This window comes from Hyperolius riggenbachi, chromosome 8 (assembly GCF_040937935.1).
Source record: "Hyperolius riggenbachi isolate aHypRig1 chromosome 8, aHypRig1.pri, whole genome shotgun sequence".
In the NCBI taxonomy this organism is placed as follows: domain Eukaryota; kingdom Metazoa; phylum Chordata; class Amphibia; order Anura; family Hyperoliidae; genus Hyperolius; species Hyperolius riggenbachi.
Window position 1 is genome coordinate 195046644 of NC_090653.1, and position 17680 is coordinate 195064323.

General features: G+C 44.2%; 1 protein-coding gene across 2 annotated transcripts in view; it reads left to right on the forward strand.

Moving 5' to 3' along the window:
- The window catches only part of PLP1 (proteolipid protein 1), a 348570-nt gene that overhangs the window by 94439 nt on the left and 236451 nt on the right, over positions 1-17680 (forward strand). For both annotated transcript variants that reach the window (XM_068248070.1, XM_068248071.1), the window contains exon 3: positions 16714-16900. In XM_068248070.1, coding sequence (XP_068104171.1) covers positions 16714-16900 — 187 coding nt within the window. The remainder of the gene's footprint in view (positions 1-16713; positions 16901-17680) is intronic.

Genomic DNA, 17680 nt, shown 5'->3' on the forward strand with positions numbered 1-17680 from the left:
GTTCAATATTAAAACTATGTGATATTATCGAGTTGACCCTCATCCTAGCCCTGGGAGAGCTGTATAAAATACCAAACCACTTCCTAAAGTTAGGATCAAACCCACATTTCTCCAGTACAGCTATGACCACTCAATTGAATCAAAGGCTTTGTTGGCATCGAGTGATATGAATGGGGGTACTGAATATTTGTTAAAGAGAACCCGAGGAGGGGTTCTGAGAATAAAATCCCATACAGAGGCTGGGTCTGTCTATAGAGCCCAGCCTCTGTTGCTATATAGTTCGCCCCTAAGCCCACCCTGCGCTCTGCAATACCCCCCTAAACACAGCCGCGCTGGCGACACGCAGCATGTCGCAGCGCGCTGTGTTTTCCTCTCTCCTGTCAGTCTCGCCACTCCCCCGCCTCCTGCATCGCTCCGATCCCGCCCGCGTCCCTTCCCTCGCCGCTGATTGGACGGAAGGGACGCGGGCGGGACCGGAGTGATTCAGGAGGCGGGGGGAGTGGCGAGAGTGACAGGAGTGAGGTAAACACAGCGCGCATAGCGCGGCTGTGATTTATGGGGTATTGTAGAGTGCAGGGGGCGATTAGGAGCGATCTATATAGCAACAGAGGCTGGGCTCCATAGACACACCCAGCCTCTGTATGGGGATTTTATTCTCAGAACCCCTCCTCGGGTTCTCTTTAAGAGTCTTCTGAAGTTTAATCTAGTACATCTACCAGGCATAATTCCAGTCTGGTCAGGATGTATAATAGTGTCAATGTGTCGATTAAGTCTGTTAGCTAAAACCTTCGGATGGATCTTGATGTCCGTATTCATTAAGGAAATTGGACGGTATGTATTGCAGGAAGATGGGTCTTTGCCTGGCTTTAAAATTAGTTATTAAGGCTTTGTGCATAGTATCCAGAAGTGGTCCAGTCTCAAACACATATTGGAATAATTTGGTAAGGTGTGGTACAACCAACGCTTTATTTTTCATAAACCATTTGGCTGGGATGCCGTCTGGCCCTGGTGCTTTGTTGGTTTTAAAGGAAGAAATAACTAAAGTGATTTCATCTGAAGATATAGGGTAATCCAGTTCCAGCCTAGCATCTTCCGATAAGGTGGGCAGGTCCAGGTCCCCCAAAAACTCCCAGAGTCCAGAAGTGGTGTTTCCCAGTTTGGAGGAATAGAGTGTGGAATAGACTGTAGTAAATGCATCAGCAATCGCAGCAGAGGAAGTACATAAGCATCCAGTATTATCTAATATTCTAGGGATTGCTAGTGATTCTGTGTTGGATTTGAGTAGATGTCAGAAGTTTACTACCTTTGTTAAAAAACTCAAATTGCCTTTGTTTATATATTAGATCCCTCCGTTTGGTCCTATCTAGTAGCTTCATTTCCAGTTGTCTACGAGCTACCTCCCACCTAATATAATTTTCCCGAGTTGGGGCCTGTATCAATCGTATTTTGGCTAGTTAAGAATCTTTTTCATGATATTGCTGCAGGGCTGTTTAATTTTGCCTGTCTAGAAATTGAGGCCCTGATTAAGCATCTGAGAACTGCCTTACCGGCGTCCCAACAAATCAGTGAGCTAGCTGTGTCCACATTGGTACGCCAATAATGTGTCATCTCTGTCCGACATTCCCCAAGCACTTCCTCATCCTCCAACCATCAGGGTCCCATCCTCCATAGGGAAGATGATCTGCTCCCTGGAAGATACAACTCATATACCAAAGGAGAATCATCAGGTATACCGTGTGCTAAGTAGGTAATTAAGTCCACCAGGGTCAGAAGATCTCTGGAGCCCAAACTTAAGTCAATGCGTGACATAGTTTTATAGGAGTCCGAATAGCAGGAAAAATCTCTGCCAATCCGGAGATTTCCATCTCATACTGGGAGAGCCAATTTAGAAGTTGTGGGTATGTTCTGCCTGTACCATTCATTCTGTCCAATAGGGGGCTTAGTACCGCGTTAAAATCACCCAGGACTATGAGAGGGCTATCCATTAGAGCATATAGTTTGGTGGAGAGGCGTTCCAGGACTTGTATATTAAAAGATGGAGGAATATATACAGATGCCACAATCAGTGATCTACTCTCAATGGTGCATTTCATAATGACAAAATTACCGTTTGGATCTATTCTAATATCATATATTTGGCCTGCATATGATTTAGCTATGAGAACAGCAGTTGACCTAGAGAATGATGAGTAATGAGCAAGGTGATATGAAGTTATCCAGGGCTTTTTAAGTAAAAATGCTTTAGATCCAATGAGGTGTGTTTCTTGGAGGCAAATAACTTTGGGGGATAGCTTACGTAAATAGTCAAAGACCAGACGTCTCTTAATAGAGTTGTTCAGCACTCTTACATTCCAGGAGATCAACTCAATGTGCGTCATAGTGGTAAGTTAAAGAATATACAAAGGAGCCTAGGATGGCTTATCTCTCTATGCTATAGATCATGTGCTGAGCTGTCATTCATGTTACCATAAATCAGAACTGCACCCACTTAAAAAAAAACACAATTACCCAAACCCTCCCCATCCCCTGTATTAAACCACAAAGGATTTCTTTCACTAAACGATGATAAAAAAAAAAGTGAAAGAGAGAGTACCATAGAGCAGCCTGTGAACCCCAGCTCAAGAGGATAGTCATATCCACAACTGTCTGTGGTTAGGTCTGTCACTTTAAACATAAGAACAGTCACAAACATATCTATTCAAGGGGCGCCTGGTCCACAATACCATCCACCAGTGAGTGATGTTGAGGGTATATAGAGGGCAAAGCCCTTGTATGCTTGTGCTGTGTTAGTAAACAGTAATTATATGCAGAAGTTAAAGAATAAAATACACTGCATACTAGTTATGGCCAGTAGATGGTGCTCAAAGTCAGAGTAATGGCAGATGGCACATAACTAGAAAACGCTAACATCACAAATGTATATGCAAAAAGTGGATCAATTGTGGAAGAGGCCTCCTCTTAATCAATTCCTGCATGTAATCATTGGATTATAGCCCTCCTATTGCATAGTAACATTGAAAACCCTTTCCCAAAATGGGAGATAATGAAATAAAGAAACTGAAACCTTATTAAAGAACAGTTGGTTAACAGAAAGGATCATCATATAAATGTTAAACACATGTTCCAGATAGACTTTGTAATAATGCTAAAAAAGGGTAAAAAAAGGGGGGGAAAAAGGATGGTCACAGTTAAACAAGGTTACGCACTGAGGCATACAGGGGTCGAGTCCTGCGTGAATGCGGGTTGACGACGTCCACTTACTGTTTTTGGAGAGTGGACGTCGTCTACCCTAGCACCCTGGAGGGGAGCAGCGCAGTGGAGAGGAGCATTGTGCACAGCGTGCGGAAGGGCGGACCCCCCCCCCTTCCCTCACCTTGGGGCTCCTCTTCCTGGCTCTCCCCTCCAGAACGATTGCGGCGGTGGCTGGCAGCGGGCATCAGTGGGCGGGACTTGCCTCCTCCTGTTCCGGCGAGTTGGCCCTTTCTTTTGAAATTAGTAAATTTACACTACCGCTAGGTTTGCTACAGTAACTGTCATTTACTGCATTTAAATTTACTTTTTTCCTTTAAAACTTTAAAGAGAATCTGTATTGTTAAAATCGCACAAAAGTAAACATACCAGTGTGTTAGGGGACATCTCCTATTACCCTCTGTCACAATTTCGCCACTCCCCGCCGCATTAAAAGTAGTCAAAAACTGTTTTTAAAAGTGTGTTTATAAACAAACAAAATGGCCACCAAAACAGGAAGTAGATTGATGTACAATATGTCCACACATAGAAAATACATCCATACACAAGCAGGCTATATACAGCTTTCCTTTTGAATCTCAAAAGATCATTTGTGTGTTTACCTTCTGTCCCCTTCTTCTCTCATGCACGGAACATTACAGGCTTCCTGCAGACAGCTCTGCCTGTGCCTGTGTTTGTAATTCCTCAGTATGTGTCAGCCAGATACTTTCACAGCCTAACAGAGGAGGATTTTTATCCAGCTCTCTTCTATCACTGATAAGATAGCAGAGAAGCTGCTGGCTTATGTAAATAAAACACACACTGGAGTGTGCATAGAGGAACAGACCAGCACGGAAGAGTTGGCAGCCTTCCAGACACAGGCCGCCAAGTCTGACAGGGGAAAGATACATTGATTTATTACAGAGACCGTGATAGTACAAAGTGCTGCAGTGAGCCAGAACAGATTAGAATAGGTTTAGGAACTTGTAGGATGGTAGAAAAAACGTAATTTTTGTTACAGAGTCACTTTAAAATCGATTTTCTCAAAAACTATTAGGTCTTTTTGAAAAAAAAAATTTCCTCTTGTACCCACATATCTCGTTAATATACCCTGCAAATTTGGTGATTCTAGCTTGTAAGGGGGCTTAGATATTAAACGCGGAAAAAGCGGTCTTTAGGCGAAAATTAATGCGAAAATATTCGGCGAAATTTCGTCTCTTGAAGCGAAAATCATACTTATTTTCGCGAAAATTCTGTAAAAAGAATATTTGCATTTTCGCTCATCACTAACCTATACACCTGGCTACATATACTAAGCACATATACACCTGGCTACATATACTGGGAACACCTATACACCTGGCTACATATACTGGGGACACCTATACACCTGGCTACATATACTGGGCACATATACACCTGGCTACATATACTGGGGACACCTATACACCTGGCTACATATACTGGGCACACCTATACACCTGGCTACATATACTGGGCACATATACACCTGGCTACATATACTGGGGACACCTATACACCTGGCTACATATACTGGGGACACCTATACACCTGGCTACATATACTGGGCACATTTTCACCTGGCTACATATACTGTGGACACCTATACACCTAGCTATACTGGGGACACCTATACACCTGGCTATACTGGGGGCACCTATACTCCTGGCTACATATACTGGGGACACCTATACACCTGGCTATACTGGGGACACCTGAACACCTGGTTACATATACTGGGGACACCTGGCTATACTGGGGACACCTATAGACCTGACTACCTATTCTGGGGACATCTATACACCTGGCCACCTATTCTGGGAATATCTAAACACCTGACCACCTATTCTGAGGACATCTATACACCTGACTACCTATTCTTGTGACATCTCTACATCTTGCCACCTATTCTGGGGACAACTATACACATGGCTACTTATACTGGGGACACCTATAGACCTGGCTAGCTATACTGGGGGTACCTATTTTGGGGGAACTGCTGTCAGATCTGTATTTTTGGGAAACCGCTGATGCCAAATTACGTGTATTTTGGGGAACCACTGCCAGATTGTGTATGTTGGGGGATCACTGCTGCCAGATTACATGTATTTTGGGTGTTACGTTTATTTTGGGTGATCCACTACCAGGTTTCACGTATTTTGAAGAACTGCTTCCAGATTATGTGTATGTTGGGGGAACTGCTGCTGCCAGATTGTCTATTATGGGGGAACCACTGCCATATTATCTGTATTTTGGAGGAACCTCTGCCAGATTATGTGTATTTTTGGTGAAATGCTGTCAGATTACATCTACTTTTTGGGGATACACTACGACAGAGCTCAAACTTTCCCTGGCAGACCTTTTAAACCACTGCTAAGGCCATGTATATTTGGCCCCACCCATGACCAAGCCCACGCTATGCTTAACCACGCCCATTTTGGCACGCCGCGCAGAGATTTTTACGGTGATTCCACTCACTTCGTTTTCCAGGACTAGACCCCTGGAAGCATAGATATTATTGCAAGTGGACAACGCTGAATGTGTTAAAGCAAACTGCGCCTGCCACTATCATGTACAAAAGTCAATCAGAAAGTTCAGTTCATTGAGTGTGCGCTACCACAAATCCATGCGTTTAACTTCAAAAGTGTTTTGACAGCTCTCCTCCTTATCATCAGCAAGCTAGAAGAGAAAACTACACATAGTGCATTACTGTTATAACTTTTTGGCACACTCCATGCAGAACACCCCGTGGTCAAACAGTGAATAAAACAGTGCTCTACTCTTCATTAGAGATGTCCTGAACGGTCCGCCTGCGAACGGTTCCAGGTGAACTTTAGGTGGTTCACGTTCGCCAGAGAAGGCGAACTTTTGCGAAAGTTCGATTTGCCCCATAATGCTCCATTGAGCAGAACTTTGACCCTCTACATCACAGTCAGCAGGCACATTGTCACCAATCAGACTACACTAACTCTTGGAGCCCCACCTCCCTTATAAAAGGCAAGGTTCTCCTGTTGTTTTACTCACTCGACTGCCTACAGTAATTAGTTAAGGGACAGCTGCTGACAGACTCTGCTAGGGAGAGTTTAGTTAGGCTCTTGTAGCCTTGTTCCTAGCTGATTGTGATTCCTTATATTACTCACTCCCTCACTCACTCCTCCCGGAGGGAGGAGGGTCTCAACTTCCAGGGAATTGTAGTATTTCAAAAGCCAGCTTACATACTGTGGCTGGGAATTGAACCCAGGCTGGGCTGGGAATTGAACCCAGGTCTCAGTGTGTGGTCGGTAACTCACTTAACCACTATACCACCAACAACACTACATGCTGAAGCCAGCCTAGCATGTACCATTATGATCAATCAAAGAGAAAAATTAGCTTGCTTAAGGATTTGTAGCATTTCAAAAGCCAACTCACATTGGCTGGGAATTGAACCCAGGTCTCAGTGTGTGGTAGCTATCTCACTTACCACCACCACCACCACTATACCACCAACAACACATCATGCTGAAGCCAGCCTAAAATTTTGCAGCCTACAGAGCGGTAGGCCTGGGTTCTATTACTGTAGGCAGACGAGTGAGTAAAACAACAGGAGGACATTGCCTTTTATAAGGGGGGGTGGGGCTCCAAGAGTGAATGTAGTCTGATTGGTGACAATGTGCCTGCTTACTGTGATGTAGAGGGTCAAAGTTCTGCTCAATGGAGCATTATGGGGCGAATCGAACTTCCGCAAAAGCTCGCTGGCGAATGCGAACCACCTAAAGTTTGCCTGGAACCGTTCGCGGGCGAACCGTTCGGGACATCTCTAATAATAAAAAAGTGTATTTAAGGGGGTCAATTGTAAGTTTCCCTCCTCTGTTAAATTTTTCTGAAGAGTAGCAACATGGGGGGCTCAAAACAGCTCTCAAGTGACCCGAAGACAAAGATTGTTCACCATCATGGTTTAGGAGAAGGATACAGAAAGCTGTCTCAGAGATTTCAGCTGTCTGTTTCCACAGTTTGGAATATATTGAGGAAATGGAAGACCACAGGCTCAGTTCAAGTTAAGGCTCGAAGTGGCAGACTTGTGTCAGATAAACAGAAGTGAAGAATGGTAAGAACAGTCAGAGTCAACCCACAGACCAGCACCAAAGACCTACAACATCATCTTGCTGCAGATGGAGTCACTCTGCATCGGTCAACCATTCGGCATACTTTATACAAGGAGATGCTGTATGCAGAGGAAGCCTTTTCTCTGCCCACAGCACAAACAGAGCCGCTTGAGGTATGCTAAAGCACATTTGGACAAGCCAGCTTCATTTTGGAATAAGGTGCTGTGGACTGCTGAAACTAAATTGAGTTATTTGGGCATAACAAGGGGCTTTATGCATGGAGGAAAAACAACACAGCATTTCAAGGAAAAAAACTGCTACCTACAGTAAAATATGGTGGTGGTTCTATCATGCTGTGGGGCTGTGTGGCCAGTGCAGGGACTGGGAATCTTGCTAAAGTTGAGGGACACATGGATTCAACTCAGTATCAGCAGATTCTGGAGACCAATGTTCAGGAATCAGTGACAAAGCTGAAGCTGCGCTGGGACCCTAAACACTGTGCAAAATCCACTAAGGCATTCATGCAGAGGAACAAGTATGCAATGGCCATCTCAGTTCCCAGACCTGAATACAATTGAAAATTTGTGGTGTGAGTTAAAGAGAGCTGTCCATGCTCGGAAGCCATCAAACCTGAATGAACTAGAGATGTTTTGTAAAGAGGAATGGTCCAAAATACTGTCAACCAAAATCCAGGCTCTCATTAGAACCTACAGGAATCGTTTAGAGGCTTTCATTTCTGCAAAAGGAGGATCTACTGAATATCGATTTCATTTATTTTTGTGGTGCCCAAATTTATGCACCTGCCTAATTTTGTTTAAACTATTATTGCGCACTTTCTGTAAATCCAATAAACTTAATTTAACTTCTCAAATACCACTGTGTGTGTCTCCTATATGATGATATATTTAACTAACATTTTTTATCGTAACAACCAACAATTTATACAGGAAAATCATGACAATTAACAAGGTTGCCCAAACTTTCGCATCCCACTGTATGTATATATATATATATATATATATATATATATATATATATATATATATACAGGATCTCGTCAAAAAATTAGCATATTGTAATAAAGTTCATTATTTTCTGTAATGTACTGATAAACATTAGACTTTCATATATTTTAGATTCAAATACGCACAACTGAAGTAGTTCAAGCCTTTTATTGTTTTAATATTGATGATTTTGGCATACAGCTCATGAAAACCCCAAATTCCTATCTCAAAAAATTAGCATATTTCATCCGACCAATAAAAGAAAAGTGTTTTTAAAACGAAAAAAAGTCAACCTTCAAATAATTATGTTCAGTTATGCACTCAATACTTGGTCGAGAATCCTTTTGCAGAAATTACTGCTTCAATGCCGCGTGGCATGGAGGCAATCAGCCCGTGGCACTGCTCAGGTGTTATGGAGGCCCAGGATGCTTCGATAGCGGCCTTAAAGGGACTCCGAGCTCTGAAAAAAAATGAAAGTTGTACTCACCAGGGGCTTTTTCCAGCCCAGTGCTGGTCGGGAGGTCCCACGCCGGCGTCCTGGCTCCTCTCCTTCTCCCCGCTCCGGAATGGCTGGCAGGCCGCAGCCCGGGCGACACTCTCCCGAGTGTCGGGCTGCTTCTTCCGCATATGACGCGGATTACGTCACACGCCGGCCGCCTCGCGTCATCACGACGGCCGGCGTGAAAGTACTGCTCGGAGCTCGGAGTCCCTTTAAGCTCATCCAGAGTGTTGGGTCTTGCGTCTCTCATCTTTCTCTTCACAATATCCCACAGATTCTCTATGGGGTTCAGGTCAGGAGAGTTGGCAGGCCAATTGAGCACAGTAATACCATGGTCAGTAAACCATTTACCAGTGGTTTTGGCACTGTTAGCAGGTGCCAGGTCATGCTGAAAAATGAAATCTTCATCTCCATAAAGCTTTTCAGCAGATGTAAGCATGAACCCACTTTTGAACCAGAAACAGTGGCAGAAGCGCCTGACCTGGGCTACAGAGAAGCAGCACTGGACTGTTGCTCAGTGGTCCAAAGTACTTTTTTCGGATGAAAGCAACTTTTACATGTCATTCAGAAATCAAGGTGCCAGAGTCTGGAGGAAGACTGGGGAGAGTGAAATTCCAAAATGCCTGAAGTCCAGTGTCAAGTACCCACAGTCAGTGACGGTCTGGGGTGCCATGTCAGCTGCTGGTGTTGGTCCACTGTGTTTTATCAAGGGCAGGGTCAATGCAGCTAGCTATCAGGAGAATTAAGAGCACTTCATGCTTCCATCTGCTGAAAAGCTTTATGGAGATGAAGATTTCATTTTTCAGCACGACCTGGCACCTGCTCACAGTGCCAAAACCACTGGTTAATGGTTTACTGACCATGGTATTACTGTGCTCAATTGGCCTGCCAACTCTCCTGACCTGAACCCCATAGAGAATCTGTGGGATATTGTGAAGAGAAAGTTGAGAGACGCAAGACCCAACACTCTGGATGAGCTTAAGGCCACTATCGAAGCATCCTGGGCCTCCATAACACCTGAGCAGTGCCACAGGCTGATTGTCTCCATGCCACGCCGCATTGAAGCAGTAATTTCTGCAAAAGGATTCCCGACCAAGTATTAAGTGCATAACTGAACATAATTATTTGAAGGTTGACTTTTTTTTGTTTTAAAAACACTTTTCTTTTATTGGTCGGATGACATATGCTAATTTTTTGAGATAGGAAATTTGGGTTTTTATGAGCTGTATGCCAAAATCATCAATATTAAAACAATAAAAGGCTTGAACTACTTCAGTTGTGTGTATTTGAATCTAGAATATATGAAAGTCTAATGTTTATCAGTACATTACAGAAAATAATGAACTTTATCACAATATGTTAATTTTTTGAGAAGATCCTGTATATATATATATATATATATATATATATATATATATATATATATATATATATTTATTTTATTTTTCAAAAAAGATATAATAATAAATTGTGAACTTGGAGAAAAACTGGTGCAAAAAGTATAAAAGTATATCTACCCTAGATACAAATTACATTAATGTTCAACACCATAAGATAAAAAGTAAGCCCATAAAGGGGAAGTAGGGGGACGTTGTGTGGTGAACTCACATGACAAACAAACAACAAACACAGAAAATTTATATCGCGCTTTTCTCCTGGCGGACTCAAAGCGCCAGAGCTGCAGTCACTAGGACACGCTCTATAGGCAGTAGCAGTGTTAGGGAGTCTTGCCCAAGGTGTCTCCTACTGAATAGGTGCTGGCTTACTGAACAGGCAGAGCCGAGATTTAAGATAAATGTTAAATAAAAAGAGGGATTTAAAACACAAAGAACATAGGAACAATAACATGGTCAAATTAATAACGCCCCTCTCCTAGTCTTTCTTTGAAACAAGTGATCCTACCAACATATTTTAGTCCACATGGGCACTCAAGCAAATAGACTGCAAATTTTGTGTCACAGGTAGTGATGGGCCGAACCTCCGATTTTAGGTTCGCGAACCGGGTTCGCAAACTTCCGCGGAAGGTTCGGTTCGCAAAAAGTTCGCGAACCGCAATAGACTTCAATAGGGAGGCGAACTTTGAAAAATAGAAAAAATTATGCTGGCCACAAAAGTGATGGAAAAGATGTTTTAAGGGGTCTAACACCTGGAGGGGGGCATGGCGGAGTGGGATACACGCCAAAAGTCCCGGGGAAAAATCTGGATGTGACGCAAAACAGCGTTTTAAGGGCAGAAATCACATTGAATGCTAAATTGCAGGCCTAACGTGCTTTAAAACATCGTGCATGTGTATACATCAATCAGGTAGTGTAATTAGAGTACTGCTTCACACTGACGCACCAAACTAACTTGTAATGCACCGCAAGTTACCAGCTGTTTGTGTAGTGACGGCCATGCTGGACTACTGCGCAACATGGCGAGATTGCTCTTCCTCACTCAGTGATGTCAGGTAATGTGTGACTGCCTTCTCAACTTTCCATGGCATTGTTAAAAAGCTTACATTTTCTACTTGCTGTGTACTTTTTCAGTACCTCTACAATGAGAATCCTATGGAAGCGGGCAAGTCTGGCATTGTGACCCCGGGTAATGGCCGGGGAATGAGGGTTTGAATCCGGTGTGGAGCCTGAGCAACGGCTACCACTACACATCCAAGGAGGGCAGCAGGCAGGCATGCACGCCCGCCCCGAGGCAGTGACCAAAAATAAAAATACAGGAGGACTATCGAGGGCTTGCTGTATTTGAAATGAATGTACTTTAAATCCTTTAATGAGAACCAGTTATGGCGGGCAAAGATGACACCACATTCCTTTCACGAGAATCATATGGAGGCGGGAAAGTCTGCCATTTGTGACCCCGGGTAATGGCCGGGGAATGAGGGATGGAATCCGGTGTGGAGCCTGAGCAACAGCTACCACTACACATCCAAGGAGGGCAGCAGGCAGGCATGCACGCCCGCCCCGAGGTAGTGACCAAAAATAACAATACAGGAGGAGGACTTTCGAGGCCCTGCTGTGAATTTGAATGAATGTACTTTAAATCCTTTAACGAGAACCAGTTATGGCGGGCAAAGATGACACCACATTCCTTTCACGAGAATCATATGGAGGCGGGCAAGTCTGCCATTTGTGACCCCGGGTAATGGCCGGGGAATGAGGGATGGAATCTGGTGTGGAGCCTGAGCAACGGCTACCACTACACACCCAAGGAGGGCAGCAGGCAGGCATGCACGCCTGCCCCGAGGTAGTGACCAAAAATAACAATACAGGACTCAGGAGGACTTTTGAGGCCCTAATTGTAATGAATCAACTTTAAATCCTTTAACGGGAATCCGTTATGGAGGGCAAGTCTGCCATTGTCACCACGGGTAATGGGCGGGGAATGAAGATTGGATTCCGGCCCGTAGTGGGAGCCTGCTGAGACCCATGCTGTAGCTGCCCTGACCGTGCTTTGCAGACTAGGCATCTGTGGTCAGATGGACCCTTGACCCAGCGGAAGACAAACCAAGTCGAAAGCATTTTCCAAGAATGTTTTACGGAGGGCACGTTTTTGCCATTTTTTAAAATTGTTTGAAAATATAGATGGTTGTATTTTTCAATTGTTTTAAAATGTAGATGGTTGTATTTTAAAATAGTTTGAAACTGTAGATGGTTGTATTGCGTTCCGGAGTTGGAGCCTGAGCAACGGCTACCACCACACATCCAGGCAAGGAGGGCAGCAGGCAGGCATGCACGCCCGCCCCGAGGTAGTGACCAAAAACAACAATACAGGACTCAGGAGGACCTTTTGAGGCCCTAATTGTAATGAATCAACTTTAAATCCTTTAACGGGAATCCGTTATGGAGGGCAAGTCTGATGATGCCTTCACTGCGATTCACCAGGTTGGTATCCGGCGAGAATCTGTTATGGAGGTCAAGTCTGCCATCGTGACCACTGACCATGGCTAATGGCAGGGGAACCCTTCCTGGTGTGATTCCGGTCCGGAGTTGGAGCCTAACAAACGGCTCCCACCACACATCCAGGCAAGGAGGGCAGCAGGCAGTCATGCACGCCCGCCCCGAGGTAGTGACCAAAAATAACAATACAGGACTCAGGAGGACCTTTTGAGGCCCTAATTGTAATGAATCAACTTTAAATCCTTTAACGGGAATCCGCTATGGAGGGCAAGTCTGCCATTGTCACCACGGGTAATGGGCGGGGAATGAAGGTTGGATTCCGGCCCGTAGTGGGAGCCTGCTGAGACCCATGCTGTAGCTGCCCTGACCGTGCTTTGCAGACTAGGCATCTGTGGTCAGATGGACCCTTGACCCAGCGGAAGACAAACCAAGTCGAAAGCATTTGCCAAGAATGTTTTACAGAGGGCAAGTTTTTTGCCATTTTTTAAATTGTTTGAAAATGTAAATGGTTGTATTTTTCAATTGTTTTAAAATGTAGATGGTTGTATTTTAAAATTGTTTGAAACTGTAGATGGTTGTATTTTTAAATTGTTTGAAACTGTAGATGGTTGTATTGCGTTCCGTTGGAGCCTGAGCAACGGCTACCACCACACATCCAGGCAAGGAGGGCAGCAGGCAGGCATGCACGCCCGCCCCGAGGTAGTGACCAAAAATAACAATACAGGACTCAGGAGGACCTTTTGAGGCCCTAATTGAACACTAAACACAAAAGGTAGCTATGTGCAGTGAGGTGAGTTTACTCAACCCAAAGGTAGTTATATATGCAGTGAGGTGAGTTCACTGAACACAACAGGTAGTTAGATACAGTCAGCTGAGTTCACTCAACACAAACGTAGTTATATGCAGTGAGGTGAGTTCACTCAACAGAAAAGATAGATATGCAGTGAGGTGAGTTCACTGAACACAACATGTAGTTAGATGCAGTCAGCTGAGTTCACTCAACACAAAGGTAGTTATATATGCAGTGAGGTGAGTTCACTGAACACAAAAGGTAGCTATGTGCAGTGAGGTGAGTTCACTCAACCCAAAGGTAGTTATATATGCAGTGAGGTGAGTTCACTGAACACAACAGGTAGTTAGATGCAGTCAGCTGAGTTCACTCAACACAAACGTAGTTATATGCAGTGAGGTGAGTTCACTCAACAGAAAAGGTAGATATGCAGTGAGGTGAGTTCACTCAACTTAAAAGGTTGTTATATGCAGTGAGGTGAGTTCACTCAACAGAAAAGATAGATATGCAGTGAGGTGAGTTCACTGAACACAACATGTAGTTAGATGCAGTCAGCTGAGTTCACTCAACACAAAGGTAGTTATATATGCAGTGAGGTGAGTTCACTGAACACAAAAGGTAGCTATGTGCAGTGAGGTGAGTTCACTCAACCCAAAGGTAGTTATATATGCAGTGAGGTGAGTTCACTGAACACAACAGGTAGTTAGATGCAGTCAGCTGAGTTCACTCAACACAAACGTAGTTATATGCAGTGAGGTGAGTTCACTCAACAGAAAAGGTAGATATGCAGTGAGGTGAGTTCACTCAACTTAAAAGGTTGTTATATGCAGTGAGGCAAGTTCACTCAACACAAAAGGTAGTTATGTGCAGAGAGGTGGGTTCACTCAACACAAACGTAGGTGTATGCAGTGATGAGGTGGGTTAACTAAACACAACAGGTACTAGTAGTAGGTAAATGCAGTACTGGGTGGGTAGTACAATGTGCAGCTCCCTGTCACACACACAGGTAGTCACTGAATGTGCTGCTGAATGCTGGTGGGCTGCTGGCAGTGGGAAACACACATTATGAATTAGCAATGCTGTCTAAGCAACACAAGTGTCTCACACACACACAGGTAGTCACTGAATGTGCTGCTGCTGCTGCTGCTGCTGCTGCTGGCAGTGGGACACACAGTATGAATTAGCAATGCTGTCTAAAAAACACAAGTGTCAGTTTCAAACACAGAAAAAAAAAATTGATCACAAGGATGAGCCCTGAAAAGAGCTGTTCTGGGGCGCCATTATAGTAATAAGATTCAGCTAGGAGCAAGCTAAGAAGGCAAGAGCCTGACTAATCTGTCCCTAGGAGAACAAGTCTGCAGCAGCTGTCCCTAGTCTGTCTCTAGCAGGCACACGAGTGAGGCTAATGGCCGCCGGAGCCTGCCTTATATAAGGGGGGGTGGGGCTCCAGGGCTTAGTATAGCCGGATTGGCTACAATGCGCCTGCTCACTGTGATGCAGAGGGTCAAAGTTGACCCTCATAGAGCATTATGGGGCGAATCGAACTTCCGGGAAAGTTCGCCTTCGCCGGCGAACCACCCGAAGTTCGCCTGGAACCGTTCGCCGGCGAACCGTTCGGCCCATCTCTAGTCACAGGTATCTATATGGAGCACCACCCATAGGCTTTAGAGGTCTAGGTGGTTCATGTAGAAGAAAATATGGGGATTGAGGGGGTCTGGAGGGCATAGCAGATGGGCCTGGGACTCTAGGCTTAGGAACAGGGGAACATTCAACAGTGGGTTTCCCTGGTTCCCACCTTGCTTCCTACCCATTTCTTTAGGACCCTGCCTCTGCCACTTAAACACCTCCCCCTTCTTATAGTCCATCAGATACCTTTGGAATTTCTTCTGTTTTTTATTGTTGTCATTGCCTACTTTCCTAAGATATTGTAGCTTTGTAGATCTGTTGACAAGGCATCCTATTTTTTTGTCTCCTTATAGGGTTGTAGTTTATACTGGGTGGAGTTAATATTTTTTCAAATATACCTATCCTTTTCTTTTTACCCTCCAAAAGAATACATAGGAGATCTTGCAAAGTAGCATGGCACCGGAGCTTCATACTGTACCACGTTCTGGTGATTGGACAGGTCTTCTTCTCTTCCTCTTCAGTGTAACCTCGATGCAGCAAATTACCAAGTGGCTTCTGACACTGTGAGCCACTAGGTGGTAGCCTGTACAGTGGCTAAACTGAAGAGGAAGTGAAGAGGACCACTCCCTTATACCAGAGTGAGGTACAGTATGAAGGTCTGCCGCCACGCTACGCTGCCCCCTAGCACTCTCAGTCCCTAACCCCTCCCCCCCCACACACACACAAACAACTGCGGGGGTCATGGGAGCTATGCTTTTTGTATTGAGTTTTGTTGACATGGACTCTTGGACTCTTCTTTGAGAAGGTCTGTGATCAGACAGCAATACTAAACACTCCTAAGATTGTTATTCTTCCAAGCAGTGGCAGAGCTAAGGAACTGTAGGCCCCGATGCAAGTTTTACATTGGGGCTCCCCATGCACTCTATACATAAGAATTTATATGATGCATCAAAACCTGACTATGGCAACTACAGTGTCAGAGGTGCAAGAAGGGGATGGGGAACAGTTTGTTAATGATTACCACTATTTAAAGTGATTATTATGAGCACAGGACCAAAGAGAGAGCTAATACTGCAGTTAAAGAAAGGCCCCTTGGGGCCCCTCTGGCCCAAGGGCCCTGATACGATCGCTACCTCTGCACCCCCTATTGCTACGCCCCTGCTTCCAAGAAAGCCTTCTGCCTCTAACCGTACTCCATGATACTACCTGTAGAGAAAGTTGTTGCGCACAAATTTCAAGGCAACAGTCCTAGTTATGGACAAATAATACTGTTACTGTCCTCTTCTTCTCAGTTAGTTGCAGTTTAGGCTACCTTCAGCTGCAACTCCAAGCAGCAGAGCTAGTGAAGCCTAATAAATGTTAGATTGCAGAGGGATAAATTTTTGCTAAAGGGAAATAGAGAACAGAAATCAGTAAAAATCTTTTCTCCCTACAAAATTACAATTTGAGTGTTAACATTTTTTTTCCTATTAACTCAATCAATGCCTAAAAAGAAAGTGAATAATAACAGCCAGAGTGATGATTTAACGTGATATGCTAAGTATTTATTTTTTGCATTTCAATTCAGGGTGGCACGATGGCTGCGTCCGTTGCATGGTTGGTGTCCCAGCTGCTTCCGTCATTGCCACTATCCTTTGTTTTTCTGGTGTGGCTCTCTTTTGTGGATGTGGACATGAAGCTCTAAGTGGAACTGAAAAACTGATTGAAACATATTTTTCTAAGAACTACCAAGAATATGAATACCTTATTCATGTGTAAGTACGCTAAACATTTTGGGGGTAAGACAATACTAAAATTGTTGTTGGTAAATGTATCTATGTTACCACTTGTGAGGTTGTATGCTACCACTGAGAATGCCATTCATCCAGTTTCATTTTAAAGTTGCAATATTGATTCTCTATCCTGAGATTGTAGGTTCTATCAATTGGAAAAAAAATGTATCACTTTTGAAACTTAGAGGGATAATTATACTTACAGTAAAAGTTAGGTTTCAAAAGATCAGAAATAGACTACAGAAACTGTTCTTCTATGAATCAACATGTGGTTAGCAAGTGCCGTTCCAAGTAGATTTGTGGGTTTGATTCTTGAAGCTGCGCTGCTAAAGCACCGCAGCTTAATGAGAGGAGCACGAGCTTAGCGCACACTGCAGTAGCACGGTAGTGCAGCGTACCGTTTGCTGGTAAATTACGCATGCTAATTGTAACTAACGCCTGCTCCGCTGAACCCACCCTGAGCCCCGGCGGTTCTAGTGGCTTTCTAGGATGTGATCCCAGCGCTTTGATTGGCCCAATCAGCTGCCTGTCGCTTGATAGGCAGCCGATTGGGATTTGATAAATCAAGCCCAATGCTTAGTACAAATAGGATGACTTCTTAAAAAATGATGGAACTCTGAATATGCTACAGTATTGATTTTGAATGATTAAACTTTGTTTTAAGTGCAATCTTCTCTTAAAACAGACCCAGCAGTTAACCACTTGAGGACTGCAGGGCTAAACCCCCCTAGTGACCAGGCCATTTTTAGCAAAATTGGCCAC